General features: G+C 15.8%; 5 protein-coding genes across 5 annotated transcripts, besides 26 other annotated features; 2 read left to right on the top strand and 3 right to left on the bottom strand. All coding sequences in view use genetic code 6, as the record gives it.

The window, feature by feature from the left end:
• The first annotated feature begins 79 nt into the window (after positions 1 to 79).
• Positions 80 to 146: a microsatellite.
• Positions 86 to 146: a microsatellite.
• Positions 147 to 255: 109 nt separating this feature from the next.
• Positions 256 to 344: a microsatellite.
• Positions 272 to 360: a microsatellite.
• Positions 278 to 342: a microsatellite.
• Positions 361 to 401: 41 nt separating the features above from the next.
• IMG5_121740 (transmembrane protein 184c, putative) lies at positions 402 to 1992 on the top strand (the record flags this gene model as incomplete). The annotated part of the gene is made up of 6 exons (XM_004032415.1): positions 402 to 636; positions 676 to 734; positions 870 to 974; positions 1018 to 1124; positions 1202 to 1634; positions 1693 to 1992. 6 exons carry the CDS (start codon positions 402 to 404, stop codon positions 1990 to 1992), a joined length of 1239 nt encoding a protein of 412 aa, XP_004032463.1.
• Positions 914 to 956: a microsatellite.
• Positions 1280 to 1317: a microsatellite.
• Positions 1993 to 3638: 1646 nt separating the features above from the next.
• Positions 3639 to 4744, top strand: IMG5_121750 (mov34 mpn pad-1 family protein, putative; the record flags this gene model as incomplete). Its single annotated transcript, XM_004032416.1, has 4 exons — positions 3639 to 3914; positions 3962 to 4204; positions 4254 to 4359; positions 4467 to 4744. Exons 1-4 carry the CDS (start codon positions 3828 to 3830, stop codon positions 4742 to 4744), a joined length of 714 nt encoding a protein of 237 aa, XP_004032464.1. The 5' UTR covers positions 3639 to 3827.
• Positions 4745 to 5103: 359 nt separating this feature from the next.
• On the bottom strand, positions 5104 to 7797 carry IMG5_121760 (hypothetical protein; the record flags this gene model as incomplete). The annotated part of the gene is made up of 5 exons (XM_004032417.1): positions 7745 to 7797; positions 7591 to 7689; positions 7396 to 7542; positions 6612 to 6756; positions 5104 to 5138 (listed from the first exon to the last, which is right to left on the bottom strand). The coding sequence occupies exons 1-5, from the start codon at positions 7793 to 7795 to the stop codon at positions 5104 to 5106; spliced, it is 477 nt and encodes a 158-aa protein (XP_004032465.1). The 5' UTR covers positions 7796 to 7797.
• Positions 5495 to 5520: a microsatellite.
• Positions 6306 to 6348: a microsatellite.
• Positions 7798 to 7817: 20 nt separating the features above from the next.
• Positions 7818 to 7875: a microsatellite.
• Positions 7876 to 7965: 90 nt separating this feature from the next.
• Positions 7966 to 8018: a microsatellite.
• Positions 7966 to 8027: a microsatellite.
• Positions 8028 to 8250: 223 nt separating this feature from the next.
• Positions 8251 to 8347: a microsatellite.
• Positions 8265 to 8349: a microsatellite.
• Positions 8279 to 8349: a microsatellite.
• Positions 8283 to 8350: a microsatellite.
• Positions 8298 to 8349: a microsatellite.
• Positions 8328 to 8382: a microsatellite.
• Positions 8383 to 8567: 185 nt separating this feature from the next.
• Positions 8568 to 8615: a microsatellite.
• Positions 8616 to 8780: 165 nt separating this feature from the next.
• Positions 8781 to 8812: a microsatellite.
• A 195-nt stretch (positions 8813 to 9007) lies between these two features.
• Positions 9008 to 9897, bottom strand: IMG5_121770 (hypothetical protein; the record flags this gene model as incomplete). Its single annotated transcript, XM_004032418.1, has 2 exons — positions 9008 to 9486; positions 9612 to 9897. The coding sequence occupies 2 exons, from the start codon at positions 9895 to 9897 to the stop codon at positions 9008 to 9010; spliced, it is 765 nt and encodes a 254-aa protein (XP_004032466.1).
• Positions 9898 to 10517: 620 nt separating this feature from the next.
• Positions 10518 to 10556: a microsatellite.
• A 10-nt stretch (positions 10557 to 10566) lies between these two features.
• Positions 10567 to 10606: a microsatellite.
• A 640-nt stretch (positions 10607 to 11246) lies between these two features.
• Positions 11247 to 11285: a microsatellite.
• Positions 11286 to 11886: 601 nt separating this feature from the next.
• Positions 11887 to 11924: a microsatellite.
• Positions 11925 to 12478: 554 nt separating this feature from the next.
• Positions 12479 to 12511: a microsatellite.
• Positions 12512 to 14182: 1671 nt separating this feature from the next.
• On the bottom strand, positions 14183 to 16665 carry IMG5_121780 (hypothetical protein; the record flags this gene model as incomplete). Its single annotated transcript, XM_004032419.1, has 5 exons — positions 14183 to 14428; positions 14482 to 14642; positions 15453 to 15605; positions 16046 to 16067; positions 16111 to 16665. The coding sequence occupies 5 exons, from the start codon at positions 16663 to 16665 to the stop codon at positions 14183 to 14185; spliced, it is 1137 nt and encodes a 378-aa protein (XP_004032467.1).
• Positions 14436 to 14477: a microsatellite.
• Positions 16666 to 17295: the final 630 nt, after the last annotated feature.

Here is a 17295-nt window from a genome sequence, read left to right on the forward strand (position 1 = left end):
AAATATTTTAAAATAAATAAAATTCTTTTAATTTAAAATAAAAAAGAATGAAGTTAAACAAAAAGTAAATTTTATGTGCATAAAAATAAAATAAAATATATATATATATATAAATTAAAATTAGATAAATAGATAAATAAAAATTATATATTTTATGCATTAAAAGTAAAATAAAATTATATATATAAATAATTAATTTAAATAAAAAAATTAAACAAGAAATAAAATTATAAAATATTAAAATCTAAATATTTTATAAAAAAATATAGTAAAATATATAAAAAAAAACATAAATAAAAATAAATAAATAAATAAATATAAATAAAATAATAAATAAATAAATAATTAATTTAATAAATATTTATAAATATTAATAATTATTTTTTATATAAATAAATAAAATGAATAATTTTACCAATTTTTAACATCAAAACTTTTAACAAAATTTAGATAATTTAGGTGAAAAGTTTTGCCCTTTTTATTTTAAATGTGATTCTTTTTGTTTAGAATAAAGTTATTAATATAATTTTGGAATAGCAGGAATATTAATGTTTATATCTCTAATATTTTCTTTTTATTATATATTAAGACACTTTTAACATTTTACAAATCCTCATTTTTAATCAAAAATTATTAGTAAAAACTTAATAATTTTTTGTTTAAAAATATTTATAGTAATATTACTTATGGCTCCATTTTACGCAACAATTTCTATGTCTTCTATTATTTTTAATGTAATAAACTTAATATATTAAAAATAAATATTAATAAATATTAAACTAAAAGTTATACTCTATAAATATCGATTATTATTTTAATATACACAATAATTTATAAATTTATATTAAAAATAAAATTTAAATGCTAAGGAAGCAGAAATATATTTAACATTAATTAGGGATGTATATGAAGCATTTTTATTATTTACTTTTTTTTATTTGATTTTTTCTTATTTAGCATATGATTAAGAATAAGTAAAAAATAAATATAAAAAATTAAAATCTTTAATTTATATAGTAATAAATTATAGATGAAAGAGTTTATATATTAATGTGTTAATCTTAAAAAGAAATACATCATATGTTTCCATTTAATAAATGTACAAAACCATATAAATTAACAAGGTTTATTTATCATTTTTTAATATATATATATATATATATATAATATTTTTAAATTAATTTAATTATATATTAAAAAGCACTGCAAAAGCAAAATACTTTACATATAGATGCAAGAAATTCGTACTATAATGCTTTGTTTTGAAACCTATATGTTCGCTAATTTTAATAATATTAGCTATTTTTTAAGAATATTCGATTCCATTTATAGTATAAAATATAAATTAAAAGTATATTAAAAAAATAAATAAGTATGGTATAGAAATTTTTATGAAGATTGTTATAGCAATATCTGTAACTTATTCTCTTTATTATTTAATTTTGTTTTATTATGCATTAAAAAAACCTTTAAGTCCTTTTCATCCTTTGTTAAAATTCTTAACAATAAAAATTATTTTATTTTTTACTTTTTGGCAGACAATTACTTTGTAATTATTTGGAAGCTATTTATTAGAATGTTTTGATCAAAATTCTATTTTTTTTGAAGAATAAAGAATTATTAGTGGGATAGAAGTTATTTTTCTAAAAAAATAATATATATAAATATAATAATAATAAAAAATATATATAGAACACTTTAGTTTGCTTTGAAATGGTTATTATGTCTATTGCTGGAGGAATAGCTTTTAGTTATAAACCTTTTATTGATGGAGTTATAAAAAAAGTTAATATTCTTGATGTCATTAAGGACAATGCATCTACATTTAAAAAAGATTTCAGACTTATTAAGCCTAGAAAAATGGGATTTAAAGCAAAAACAGAATAGTCTAAATACAATCCAACTGGACCTTCTTAATAATAAGAAATCTAAATTGAAATGTTTTAGAAAACAAGTGATTTAAATAAATCTTTACTTTAGGCATATGTGTGAAGATTAAATTAGTTATAATTTATTTAATATTATAGTATAATTATATATTCTAAGCTTTTTTATTTTAGGAAGTTTAATTCTTAATTATTTATATTAGAAGTATTTAAAAACCTTAAAATTTTTTTATTATTTTCCTTTATAATCTATATAAGAGAATTAAAAAAAGTATAAGATAAAAAGTTAATATTTTTTTTATTAATAAATAACATATATATATAATTTAATTTTATAATTTTAATACTTTTTTGATTTATATTCTAAATAGAAAATTAAATATAATTGAATATATTAATAAAATAAAAACTCACATATATTGTAGAATTAATAATATAGATTATCTTATATATACATATATTATAATAAATTTATAAATAAAAATATAATTTTTATGGCATAATATTTCTGTTGTTTTAAAAATATGAATAAACTTATAAAAAATGATTTAAATTCTTAATTTTTTTTATAATTATTATTTTTCAAGATTTATATTCAATTTTAATAATAAATAGGCAAAATAACCAATATAAATAATTAAATATACAAAATCAATTATATTTATCAAAAACAATTTAATTATTATTGATATAAAATAAATATTAAAATATAAAAAATATATATATTATAAAAATAAATGTTTACATTACTTTTAAAAAGAAGCATTCATTATAAATAAAAGTCTACTTTTCCTTTTAAAGCATAAAACTTTTTTTAAGTAGTTTACGAAGTAGAGAATTATAAATTATTTCTTCCATGGTGTAGTGAATCAGTAATAACAAAAAAAACAAATAATAAATAGTTTGAGGCTTAATTATATGTAGGTTTTAAAATATATTAAGATTCATATTTATCTAATGTTTATTGTAATGTTGAAAAAGATAATTATTAGATATCTTCTTATTCAAATAATATATCTTTATTTAAAGAATTAAAAAGCATATGGGATATAAAGCCTATTAACGATAATAAATGTGAAATAGATTACACTATTTATTTTTAATTTTAGAATATTTTATATTAATAAGTAGCTTAGTTATTTTTAGACAATGTCATAAAAACAGTAAATTCAGCATTTGAAAAAAGGGTTTTGTATTTGCAAAAAATTAATTACTTTGATAAAAATACTTTACATTTAATTAAAGAATTAGATAAAAAATCTGATAAATAAAAAATTAATAAAATAGAAACTGAAACAAACTAATAAATTGAAAGCATTTTATTTTAATAAGAATCAGAAATAATTTAGTTGAAAATTAAAGAATATTTAAATTCTATCTATTAATAAAATCTTATCTAAAAATAAGAATTGGAATCTATTCAATATTTTCTTTATTAAAATACTTAAAGAGATTTAATAATTGATGCTTATAAATTATTTATTTTAAATAGTGAAATGTTAGGACTAAATAAAGAAAACTAATAATATAAATTTATTAACTTTTTAAAAGAAAAAATCCTACTTATATGAAAATATTAAAATACTAAAAAATAACTAATTATATTGTATTTTTGATTATATAAAATACAAATAATTTTCTAATAAAATATTATTGTATGTTTATTAATCTAATACATATAAATTTACAATCCTTGTGAATATTATTTATATATATATAAAAAAAATATCTTTTATTTTAAATTAAATATGTATTGATATAAAATTGCATATAAAATTAAAAAATAAAGAAAATAAAATAAAATATTAATATAAAAAAATAATATGAGTGAAGAGTTATTAAATTTAAACCTAGGATAATCCCAAAATACAGTTAAAGTTCATCCACTTGTTCCCTTACAAATATTAGAATTTATCTTACCGTAACTAAGGATAAAAAGTAATGGGCTCCTTACTTGGAATAGTACATTCTTCTTATATAGAAATAACAAACTGCTATTCAGTACCTGAAAAATAATAAAAAGAAGACGTATAATAAAAAAAAAAAATATCTATAAATTAATTTCAATAAAAAAGCAAAAGCAATATTTAGATACAAATTATCATAATATAATGTTTAATCATAATTCTTCAGTTTATCCTTAAGAAAGTTTATTAGGAGGATTTGTTACTGAGAGTGAAAGACTAGAAAGTGATTTAATTAATTTATCGAATTTTTATAGTTAAAAAGAAGTAGGATTCGTTACTTAGCCAGGATTAGTTTCTCCTTTAATATTATCAATAGATCCTAAATTAAAAAACAATAATTTTAATTTAAAAGTGTGATTTTTAGTATAAATGAATATATATTTTTTATATTATAAAATAGGTTTTATCTTATGATAAATAATTAGATTTATGTTAATTTTGTGGAATTTTACCTTTTAAAAATATTTCAGTTAATGTTGAATTTAGTGAAGAAAAACTTAATGAAGGTAAATAATTTTATAAATTTTATTTTATATATTTATTTGTAATTTAGTTCCAATGTTTATTCAATAAATGAATTAATCTTAAATTAATACAAGATTTTTAAATTCAGAAAACGTTTAATAACTTTTAAAAGAGTTAGACTAGAACTTGATTGTCATACAAAAGAAAGTACAAGATATTGTAAATAGAAATGCCGAATCAGATGAAAATCTAGGAAAATAAATCAAAAGATTGCTGAATTTTATTCCAAATTTAGGTTAATAAGAATATTAAAAAAGCTTAGAAAAAACAAACTAAGATGTCTTATTAGTTTAAGTATTATCTAACTTAGCCAAAACACAAACTTTAATAACAGAAAAATTAAATCAGGTTTCAATTAATGTTTGAAACTGATTTTTTTTATGATTTTTAAATATATATATATATATATACGTATGTATTTATTTAATTAAATATATTATTAATATTAAATAATTAAATAAATATTCTATATATATTTCTTTTTTAAAAATTATTTATTATTGTAAAATAAAAAATCGAGATATGAAAGTTTTTTTAAATTAATTTAAAATAAATATTTGATAAATTCTAAAATAATAATATACACTTAAATTTCTAAAATGGATTATTCTATTATAACATCCTATATATATTAAAAATAATTATCCTAAATTTTCATCAATATAATTGACAAAAAATATTTAATTATGTTAGCATTTTTAAACATAATTATATTATATGAAATGTCATACAGAGCATCTCCACTATTTTAACAAAAACCCTTATAAAAAAAATTAATAGTATAAACAATTATATAATTAAATTATATTTATTAATAACAAAGATACTAATTTTTATAGTTTATATTAAAAAATAAATTATAATTAAAAAAGATAATTGCTTTAAAAAATAAAGTCAATACTAAGTCTTTAAAATTTGATTTTTAGTTATATAGGATGTTTTTATATAAATAAATGAATTTTAATATAAACAATATTTAGTATTAAATTGAATTTATATTATTAAATTTAAAATAAAATATATTATAAAAGCTATAACTATCAATCTGTATATTTATTATTTTATTTTATTATTAATAATTTTTTTTAAAAAAAAATATAAGTTTTTTTTTTTTTTTTTTATAATATTTTATAATATTTTATCATTTTTAGCATTATATTAATAAATCATTAAACGGCTTAATATTCACATCATCGTTTTAAAAAGATGGATAAAGTAAATATCCTAAATAAGATAAAGGATGCTAGAATATAGGAATACTTTCAATAATTTTATAAGGTTTAATTATAGGTATAAGCATCATAAATTGATTAGTAAAAATGATATTAAATCCAACTTTTAATTTATCCAAATTGAATTCTTAAATAAATATTTCAACCATCTTTTTATAATATTTTGATAGTTTTTTAAACTTTATTTTAGAATCACATTTATAAAAATATATTAAATGAGGAAATTCAATGCATTAAACTTTTTTTTTTTTTTTAAAAAAAAAAATATAAATTAAATTTACTTTTTAAAATTTTTTTATCTATTTATTATCCTTTAGACTTATTATGAATTATTACATTTTCAATTGAAATATAACTAAATTATGGATCTTATTCATTTTATTTTTCTGATAAAATTTTAATTAAACATTCGTTTTTATATGCATTAGCAATTAATTTTCTTAAAAAAACATTTATTACACCTTACTATAAATCAAAATAACCTTTATATTCAAAAGGAAGAAATTAAAAAGTTATAAAACAATCTACTTTTTTCAATATTTTAGTTATTTTTTCGAAATCAAGTTTAGATAAAGGCTTAAATATATCAATAAAATCCCTATTTAATCTACTTTTGTGAGGAAAGCTTATAGGTTCTGGCAAATCTAATGTCATGGATTATTATTAGGCTTATAATTCTTTCAATTCTTCATATTTTTTTTATATTTTTTACCATTTTATCTATTTTTTCTATTTTTTTATCAAAATAAGCTATCATTGGTTTCTCTTTATTATTTATATCATAATTTTCAAAAATAATCATCTATGAATCAAATAAAGGATTTGGATCAAAACATAAATAATAATTATCTTTAAGCTTTTTATTAAAAAATATATAATATAATGAATGAATTTATAAAAATATTTTTCTACATCTTTTATCATGTATTATTATAAATCAATTAGTTTTTTTTCAATTTTTTCATTTTCATTTAAAAGAATATCTTCTATTATTTAATAACTTGGCATTTGTTCTTCAGGATTTTCTTAGTTTTGAAAAATCTCATTTTATTATAATTCTTATTCATCAATATTTTCATTAGAAATTTATTCAATTTCTTCTTCTTATTCATTTAAAATTGTATCATGAATTTAATCCATTTCTTTCTAGTTTAAATACTTTTAGTTTAATTAAGATTTGCAAATTTTTAAAGAATTTAACATAATACCATCATATAATGAATGATCAGGCAGAAAATAATCATTTGCAGCTATAAATTATAAATCTAAATCATCTAAATAAATAAAAAAAAAAAAACATAAATAAATAAATATATATATATATATTATATATATTTAAATATATATTTGATTATATAAATATTTAAATATGTATTTTTTTTATATATTTATATATATAAATTTACTATTATTTCAAATATATATTATTTTTTTTACCTTTTTTTATAATTATTTTATTAACTTTACTTTCTTGTTTGATAGGTTATATAATTTTTGGTTGTATTTTTTGTTCTTCTCTTATATAAAACTTTTTTTTACAATATAATATACAATTTAATCAATTTTTACTTATAATCCTTCGTTTATTATACGTTTGAATATTCCCAAAGTAGGTTTTATATATTGTATATCTAGATTGTGTTTTAAATTATCAATAATTTTTTCTTCTAAATTTTTTTTATTTTTTTCCTTATTTTTCTTTATTTTTAATTGCTTTTATACTTGTTTTATATTTATCTTTTAAAAATATTTAATTTATTTAATGTAAAATGTAGTAATTTTAACCTCTTTTGTAACTAAATTATCATATTTATCAATTCCGAATTTAGATAAAGCTAGTTCTTTGAAATTTTCTAAACTTCCAATTAAATATCCATCTAAAGTAAAAATTATTGGATTTAGTTTTTTTTTAAATCCATATATTCTGCAAATCTTATAAATAATTTATTAAAAAAATATTATAATTTATTTTTATTTTACTTCATTAATGTAGTTTTTCCATTCAGATTCATCTTTAATTATTATTCTAAAGTCAATGTTAAAAAATAAAGATTTTATTTAATTAAGAATATTTTCACACTTTGATTTATTTATAAAAATATATTAAAAAACTAGATATTATTCGGTTTTTTACTATAGCCATTTCTTCTTTATCTGCTGAACCTGCAATTATATAGCTGCTCATTAAATATTAAATTATATATTAAAATAATTTTATTTATAAAATAATAATATTAATTCTAAAATTAAAATTTTATTTATAAAGTATTTATAATTATATATTTGCTTTTTTTGAGTATTATAATGAATTTATAAATATTGTATATTTATTATTATATTAATATATATTAAATCAATATTATTATTTACAAAAAAAATATTATATTTAAATAATAAAATTATTATTTTTTATAAAATACTAATAGTTACTAAATTAAAAATAAGATTAAAAAATTTAAGATAACCAGATATAAATGTTTTTTAATTGAAATAAAATTTTAATAAAAAAAAATATTATAAAAAAGATTTTTTATATTTTGTAATTTAAAAAAATTATTTTACTTTGTTATGTGTATTTTTTTAATTTATATACATTTATAATTAAATAAGATAAAATTAATATAAAAATACATATTAATAAATATATTAAATATTATATATTTTATTGTATAATATATTAAATATGTTATATTATATTTATATATATATTAAATATATATAAATATATATAATATATATTCTTTATAAATTTAATGAAATATATTTTTATAATCAAATTATCAATATTATATTATATTTATATATATTTTTATCTGACATCGATAAAACATTATGTATTTTCTAAAATTAATTAAAATAATTTTTTTTTTTTTTTTAATAAATCAGTATTTTTTAAAAAATATCATATTTCTCTATGACTTATTATCTTATTATTTTTGATAAATAGATATTTATTTTTATATTTTTTATGTATTTTTAATTATTATTTTTTTTATAATTTTTTTGATAATTGTATATAATTTCGAATATATTTAATTTTAATAATTTTAAAGATGAAATAATACATTATTAATTAATGAATAATAAGAGCTACATATATAAAAATAAAAATATAATCATAATATAAATATATTTATATATCCACATTAAATAAAAAATAATAAATATCATTTCTTTTTCTTTTTCTTTCTTTTTTTTTTTCCTCCTCCCAAAAATACTTCTTTAGCAATTTTATCGTATATTTTTTTATTTTTTACATTAGTTTCTTCCAAAAAGCCTCTCCATTTTGTTTCTTTATCTTATCTTTAAGCTTCTATTCTTACATTAATATTTTCTTATGCCATTCTTTTAGATTCTTGATTTTAATGAATAATTTACGAGATATTTTCTTCAATACTCATTTTTTTCCTTTCAAGAAATTCCTCTAATCTTTAATCATCATAATCTTATTTATTTTTTTTAATTTTTCTTAGATTTTTCTCACATCTTCTAAACCCATATTGGGATTTTGATCAATATCTAAATTAATAATAGTATCATTTTTTTCAAGCATTTCTAACAACATTTGACTGCAATTTTTATCCAAATTAGTATTAGTCAAATTCAAACATAACAAAGTATCATTTTTTTTCAAAATCTAAGCCAAAACTTCAATTCCATGAAAATCTTTACCTCCATTAGTAAGGTCATTACCTTCTAAATCAACAACTCTAATAGTATTATTCTCTTCTAATAAATTTGCTATAGCAGCACAAGATTTAGGACCAAGTAAATTTCCTTCAAGTTCTAATCTTTCTAAAACAAAGTTTTTTTTTAGATTATTAGCTATTTCAATACCTTCACTATCTCTAATATTTTTACGACACATATTTAATCCTTTAAAGAAAAGTTTTTTTCTACAGCCTTTACAAGAATTGGAATTTGGGCTGGTCTTAAATCCGATCCTGATATTGTGAAATCTAAGGTGGTCGAGTTTTATTTTAAATCATTAATCATATTACCAAATTTTCCTTTTAAAGTTGATATTTGTTAACGCTCTTCAGCTTTCTTTCGCTCTTCTTCTTTTTTATTTTATTCTTCTTATTACATTTTCTTTTTGCGCTCTTCATACATCTTATGAATTTACATTTCTTTTTCTTGACGGGCTTTTAATTATTGTTCCAATTCTGCTTTCTTTTTTCGCTCTTCGGCTTGCTTTTTAGCATATAATTCCTAAGTTCTCTTTGTATTAGGAAGAATCTCTGTTATTCGAGGTTTTGGTTTTTCCTCAAGTAACTTTTCTATCATTTTTTTTTTGTTCTTTTTTTTTAAATATATTTTTTATAAGAAAAATAGTTTTTTTTTTATTTAAAGTTTTTTTGTTTTTTTTTTGAATTTTATTTATATTAATTATTTGATATTTTTTTTTTTTTTTAAGAATTATAATGTTATTATAATATTGATTTTTTTTTTTTTTAAAAAAAAAAAAGAAGTTATCCTTTTTGATTATAATAAAATAATTTATTTATTAATTCTAATATGAAAAATATATTCTATGTTTTAGAAAAAAATAATATATTTTATATATATTACATATTAAACCATTATTTCTCAAAATTATAGGATTTTTTTAGTTTAATATAAAACATTAAATTCTTTTAAGCAAATTTGCATTATATTTTTTTAAACTTAATATATTTATTAAAAAAAGATATTAATAAAATTAAATTAAATAATAATAAATTATCTTTATAAATATATAAAATAATAATTTAACTTAATATCATTAAAAAATATTTAATTTCGTTCTATTTTAAGATAGTTTTATATAATGTATTAATTATTAATATTTTAATATTTATAAAAGAAATATATTAAATAATTTAAATATAAATACAAGTAATTATCTAAAAATATTTTTAAAAAATATAAATAAAATTATGAATAAATTAAATAATGAATAAATTTTTTCTACTTATATATATTATTATAAATTAATATATATGTATATAAATTAGATTTTTTTTTTAATAATTTATATTTAATAATTAAAGTTGTTCTTAATCATTCAATAAGAATTAGATGATTGGGAATTAAATTATTATGAATTAGTAAGATTTTTGAAAAATTATAATCTATTATTTAATTTAAATAAGTTAGGATAATTTAATTTTTATATAAATTTATTATTCTTCTCTTATTTTTAATGAGAAAAATTACATCTTATTCCGTATTTGCAAACTTATAGTTCAAAATACTGGATACATTACTTAGTTTTATATTAATTACTTGAAATAGCTTTTTAATTCAATTATTCTTTTCCATGAGCAAATTTACATTTATCATTATATTTGCAAGAACCAAAAATAGACCAATTTTTACACATTTCAGTTTTATAATTTTTATACTATTATTAGTTTTTTCCTGCATTAATTATATTGAAAAAAAAATCATCTTCTTATTATTCTTTATATTCTTCTTAGTCATAGCATGTAGATTTATCAGAAGTATCACTTTGTTAATTATAAACGTTAGTAAAATCGTTTGGTTTTACTAATAACTATATTGGATTTAAGTGAGATATTTAATTTTGTACTAAAAATTGTTATTTTAAAGGATAATTTAATGTTTGAACATTATTTTATTGCATTTAAATCATTTTTTTTAATGTAATTTTTTTTAATGTAATTTTTTTTTTTTAAATTATTATTATTATTATTTTGTTAATAATTATATATATTTTATATTGTGATCTTTTTTCTCCTCATTTATTATTAAATTAAAAATAGATTATTTTATATTTTATGCTTTATATTTATTCTTGTTTTTTTTATAAATATATAAAAAATTATTTATTCTATAATAGAAAAAAAAATAACAATGAAAAAATAAGAATAATATAAGAATTAAGTTAATAGAATTTAATAAATTAAATTATTATTTAATATATATATAAAAAAATAAAAAAAATTATAAAAAATAATATGCGTTAAAAAGCAATTAATTTTGATAGATTACTGATTTGAATTTACTATTATATAGAAAAAAGTGATTATAAACAAAATTCGTGTAATTATAATAATTATTAACTAACACAATTAAATAAATTTGTTTTTAATTAAAATAAAAAGAAAATAATTTATTTAAAATTAAGAATATATTATTTATAGTGTAAATTTTATTATAACTAAAATAAATGTATACATGTTTTTTATTTATTTTTAAATAGATATAAAAAATTTTTAATAATTTTGCTTTTTTTAAAAAAAATACAATATTATAATATTAATCGCCTTAAATATTAAAATCATTTAATAATAATAAAATTATTTAATTTTATTATTTTCATTAATAAAATTAAAATTGTTAAAATACAAATATAAATCCTATTATTTTAATTTAAAAATTAATTAATTTTATATTATAGTATTTCATTTTTATATTATTTAATTCCAATTATTTTTTTGCATATTTTATGATATTTATTATTTATTTACTAATATAAAATAGGTTGAAGTTTTTAATTAAGATAAAAATATAATCAATAATATTGATTAAATTTTATTTAATAATAATTTAAGTAATAATAAATAGAATATATTATAATGAGAAAATATTTTATTGTATAAAATAAATATTATATATATAAAAAGATTTAAAAAATTATTTTTAAATTATTTATTAAAAAATAATATATTTATATATATATAAATATATTTTTATTTTGTTATTTTATTTCACTTAACCTTTTTTTATATGTTTTTTTAAAATTGAAAATATATAATTTCAATATTCTTGATTTACTTAATATGTATATTCATATGTTTATAAAATATTTATAAAATAAATTAATATCGATAATATTTTGCTATGTTTATATTTTTTTCTTTTAATATTACTTTATATTAATATAATTTATATTTTAAAATTTGTATTTGTATTTTTTATTTATATATTATAAAAAAATTTTGTATCTAAATTTTATGTTTTTTAAAAATTATTAATTTTTTTAGTTTTTATTTAAAAATAAATATTTTAAAAGTATGATTTTTAATTTTTTTTAATATATTAAATTTAAAGTTTAAATAAATTTGAAAAATAAAACTTATATAAAAGCTATATAAAATTACATCGCTTTTTTTATATTTTATTATAATAAATAATTATATTTTATTTCTTTTTAAAAAACTATGTTTATTAAACTCTTTTTTATTTGTATTTAAAACATATTTTATTTAATATAATGTCATTTTTTACAATTTAATTTTTAATAAATTTAATATGTTAAAATTGATAATATATTTTAAAAATTAGTTTTACTCTAATATTAATTTATAGTAATCAAATTCATTTATTTATCAAATTTTATCTACTTAGTTTGGAGTATAATAACTTTTTTTGTATTCCAATTTGTTTATGATAAATTTTTCTTAGCAATATATTTGGTTTATGATATTATATGATTAATATAATATTAATTATATAAAAAACGGACACTTTACAAAATATACAACTAGAAATGTGCATAAAATCTATTTTTGCATCAAAACATTATATAAATAAATATAAATAAAAATTTAAAACTTTTTTTGGAATGGAAATAAGAATTCTATTTATAATCCTGAACGCATCACTATATGTAAATTTATTTATATGTTAATGTTTTGCATATAAATAAATTTATTTATCACACGCGCGAAATCAAATATGATTTTTAAAATTAAAATAACTAAATTTAATAATAAAAATCAACTTTAATACTTCTTTTCTCGTCTTCATCACTCCCAATATCATTATATTTGATTTAAAATTAATTTATTATAACAAATTTGATTTAATAACAATAATTAGACGTTATCATATAAATTTAAAGAGGAAAAAAATTTACAGATTGTAAAATATAATATATATAGTTTAAAAACTGTAAGTTAAATATGGTAAAAATATTTAATTAAAAATGATAAATAGGATAAAATTAAAAACAAATTAATAAAAATTATTTTAATGTTTAATAACTACAAAAAATACAATTAGTTTGAAAAAATATTTATATATTTATTAAGAATTTTCGGTTAGTCAATAAACAAAAAGAAAATCTTCATAATTTAATATATGATTAATTTTATTATCGTATTTTATATATATTTACTTGATTATAAAATATAAAAATCAAATATCCAAAACTAAATAATAATAATATATTATTATTAATTATTAATTACTTGTTATTTTTTTTATTTTTATTAATGAATTGAGTAAAAAAATAAAATATATATTTTTAATTGTTTTCTATAATTAGTCTTAAAAAAAAAAAAAAAAATGAAAACTTAATAATTAAATAATATTAATTAATATTATATATATTCATATCTTAAATAAATTTAATTATTTTTTTTTATTTTAAATTAATTTAATTATTTTTTTAATATTTGACTTTATCTATTATATTTTTACAAAAAAATAAAATAAAAAATTGATAGATATAAGTTTTTTTTTTTTTTTTTAAATAAAAAAATAAAATAAAAACTCAAATGAATATACTATAAAATTTTTAATTTATTATTTAATTTTTTTAATCATAATAAATAATTATTCAAACTCTATCCACTAAATATGTATTAACAGTTTTATTTATTGATTTAATATAAACTTCTCCTTTATCAATAAATTCAAAATCACAGCTTTCCATTGATTCTTCAATTAAATTTTTAGTACTTTCACTTACTGTAACTCCTCCTTTAACTCCATTGCTTTCCATTTTGTTTGCAATAAGAACATCTTATCCATAAATATCATATCTAATAATTTACGTTCCAACTAATCCTCCAACGATTTTTCCCTACAAAATAAAAAAATAAGATTATAGAAAATATTAAATTATAAAAAAAATACTGTATGAATTCCAATTCTTATATTAATTTAATTTTAAATAAGAACTATATTTTTACTTAAAATATCAATCATAGAAAAAGCCATTTTAAGCACATTTATAGCTTCCTAAATAGGTTCTCTTTATTAATGATCTGTATTTCCTATAATAACATAACAATCTCCTATTGTATAAAGTTTAAAAACTTTATGTAATTAGCAAGTTTTATCAAACTCTGTATACAAGGTCCTTAGCATTTTTACAACTTCTTCTGGTTAATTTTTATCAGAAAAAGCCGTAAAGCCTACAATATCTGCAAATAGAATAGTTTGTTAATAATAAGTTTCCGCTATTTGATAATATGCGGTCGGATTTATAAGAAACCTTTATAAAATATGATTAGGAAGCAAATATTGAATCAACTTATCAGTTTATGAATTTTTTTCATGTAGATTTTTGATATTATTAAAATGATTTAGACTAGTTATACTCAAAATATAGCTATTATAAAGGAACATGAATTACAAATATAGAATTTTGAAAGCAATTTCAAAAATAAAATCTTAAAATAATATCGATTCGGTTATGTAAAATATGAAAAAGAACAAAAAAAAATAAGATTAGTGTTACAAACTGAATATTTTTAAAGAAAAAATAAGTACATATGTAAAATAAATCTCATAAATAATAAATGGTTTGACATTAATGATTTATTACACGTTAAAAATATAATTACTGAGCAAAAATTAACTATTTAAGCATGCAAAAATAATGAAAAAAAATCCAAAGAGAATTTATCTAATTTTCTTTAATTTCATATTGAAAATTTTGAAATTAAAATAAAGTATAAGAAAAATCAAAGCAACTGCCAAAAACCGAAAAATAATAACTATTTTGACAAATAAATTTACTTTCAAAATACTAAAAATCACACAAGTATACACAAATATTTCAATAGCCAAAGCATATCCAAATATACTTAATTAATGTTAACTTTCATCAATTTAAGTACTCCAATATTCAAATACAAGCTCATCCATAAGAACGCTTTTTTCAAATTCATTTTTCATTTTTCCGTTCCAAAGATTAAGGTTAATTTTTTTCACATTATGGTTGTTGAGGTCATCTTTTTCCTCTTTGAATTATTCTTTAATTATTTAATATTGGTAAAATTGCATATTAAGTCCAAAGTTGGATAATTTAGGAATATTTATATGATTTTCGATTTTTAACTATGACTCTAATTATAAAATTTCATCAATATTACTTTCTATTTTTTCTTTTGAATTTGGTTATTCAATTAAACGATTTGATAAAATAGGTTTTTAAAATAAATTATTGTTATTTAATATAATATTTTTTGATTGAAACTTTTTATTAGCTGAATTTATATTCTATTTTAATTCACATTTACTATTATTCAAATTATTATTTATTTAACAAAAAGAATTAGATCTTTTCCTCTATCTAATTTATTGGTATTTATCATTAAATTCATCTAAAATAATTTATTAATTTCTTGTTGAATTATTTTAAAAATGAGTTTTTATCCTTTCGTTTTTATCCAAATTAACTACATATGTTTACATTATGCCTTTTCCTTTTACCTCTATTTCTCTATGTTTAAATTTATATTATTATAAATCAATTACTCTCATATAAGCTTATTCTGAAAGAACGATTTTCCCTTTTTCTGCTGTCGAGCACATCCTACTTGCAGTGTTAATCGTATCTCCAATTAATGAAAATTAAGGTTTGTGGAATCCTATAACACCTGCAATTGCAGTTCCATAATTTATTCCGATTTTAATTTCTATTTTAACATCATTTATTGTGCTTTTGACGATTTCTTACATTTCTAAAGCTAGCTAAATGCATCTTTTTACTGGATCAAGTAGAGATTTTAAATCTTATTAATATTCGTCTACGTCTTTTAAGCCTGCTGCCGCCATATAAGTTTTACCGACAGTTTCAATCTTCAATACTTAATTAGAAATGCAAGATTTGTCAAATTACCTATATAAAATGTCAAGTATTTTTATCACATTTTCTTCTTCTTTTAGCATTATGTCATCAAAATTGGTTATATCACAAAATAAAACAGCTAGTTTTCCTTAATCTTTACTTATATTATCATAGTTTTCTCCACTAATATATAACTTTTCTCTTATAAAACGAGGCAAAAGAATAGATAAAATATCTTTCATTTTTGAAGTGGCTTAAGACAAAGTTTAATCTATCTAAAAGCTTTTTCTTATAGAATGTTCTAAATGCCTTTTTTATAATAAATAAGTATATAGGCCTAAAAAAGTTATTAAAATTTATCCCATAAAAATATGAAATTTTTGCCAAAAATCAAGATTTGATTACTCTTCATCATTTTGTGTATGAAATATTTGGAAATAAATAAGAAATATATATTATATTGATATAACTAAATATAAAAACTCCAAACGGATTAAAGGGATTGTTATTATTGAAAAACTTACACAAATAAAAATACCAGGAATAAGATCACATAAAGGAATTATTTTCGAAAGACTTAAAAAAAACGTTATCCTAAATAATATTTTTAGATGACTGATTTAAATTGAGTATTTTTCATATTTTTTATTAAAAAAGGTGAATAGAATAAAGAATAAAAGAACCAAAATTCCAATTAAATATATAACTAAAAAATGTTTATTTCCATTATAATTATTCATTTTATTTGAAAAGACAGCATATGTAATTAAGCCTAAATCTACAAATAAAAATTAAATTAAATCACAAATTTTTTAATAAACCAACTAGTTCTTTCTAGATAAAGCAATGAATCGTTATTCGATTAGTTTATC

Source organism: Ichthyophthirius multifiliis (assembly GCF_000220395.1).
Source record: "Ichthyophthirius multifiliis unplaced genomic scaffold scaff_1120509250970, whole genome shotgun sequence".
Taxonomy (NCBI): Eukaryota; Ciliophora; class Oligohymenophorea; order Hymenostomatida; genus Ichthyophthirius; species Ichthyophthirius multifiliis.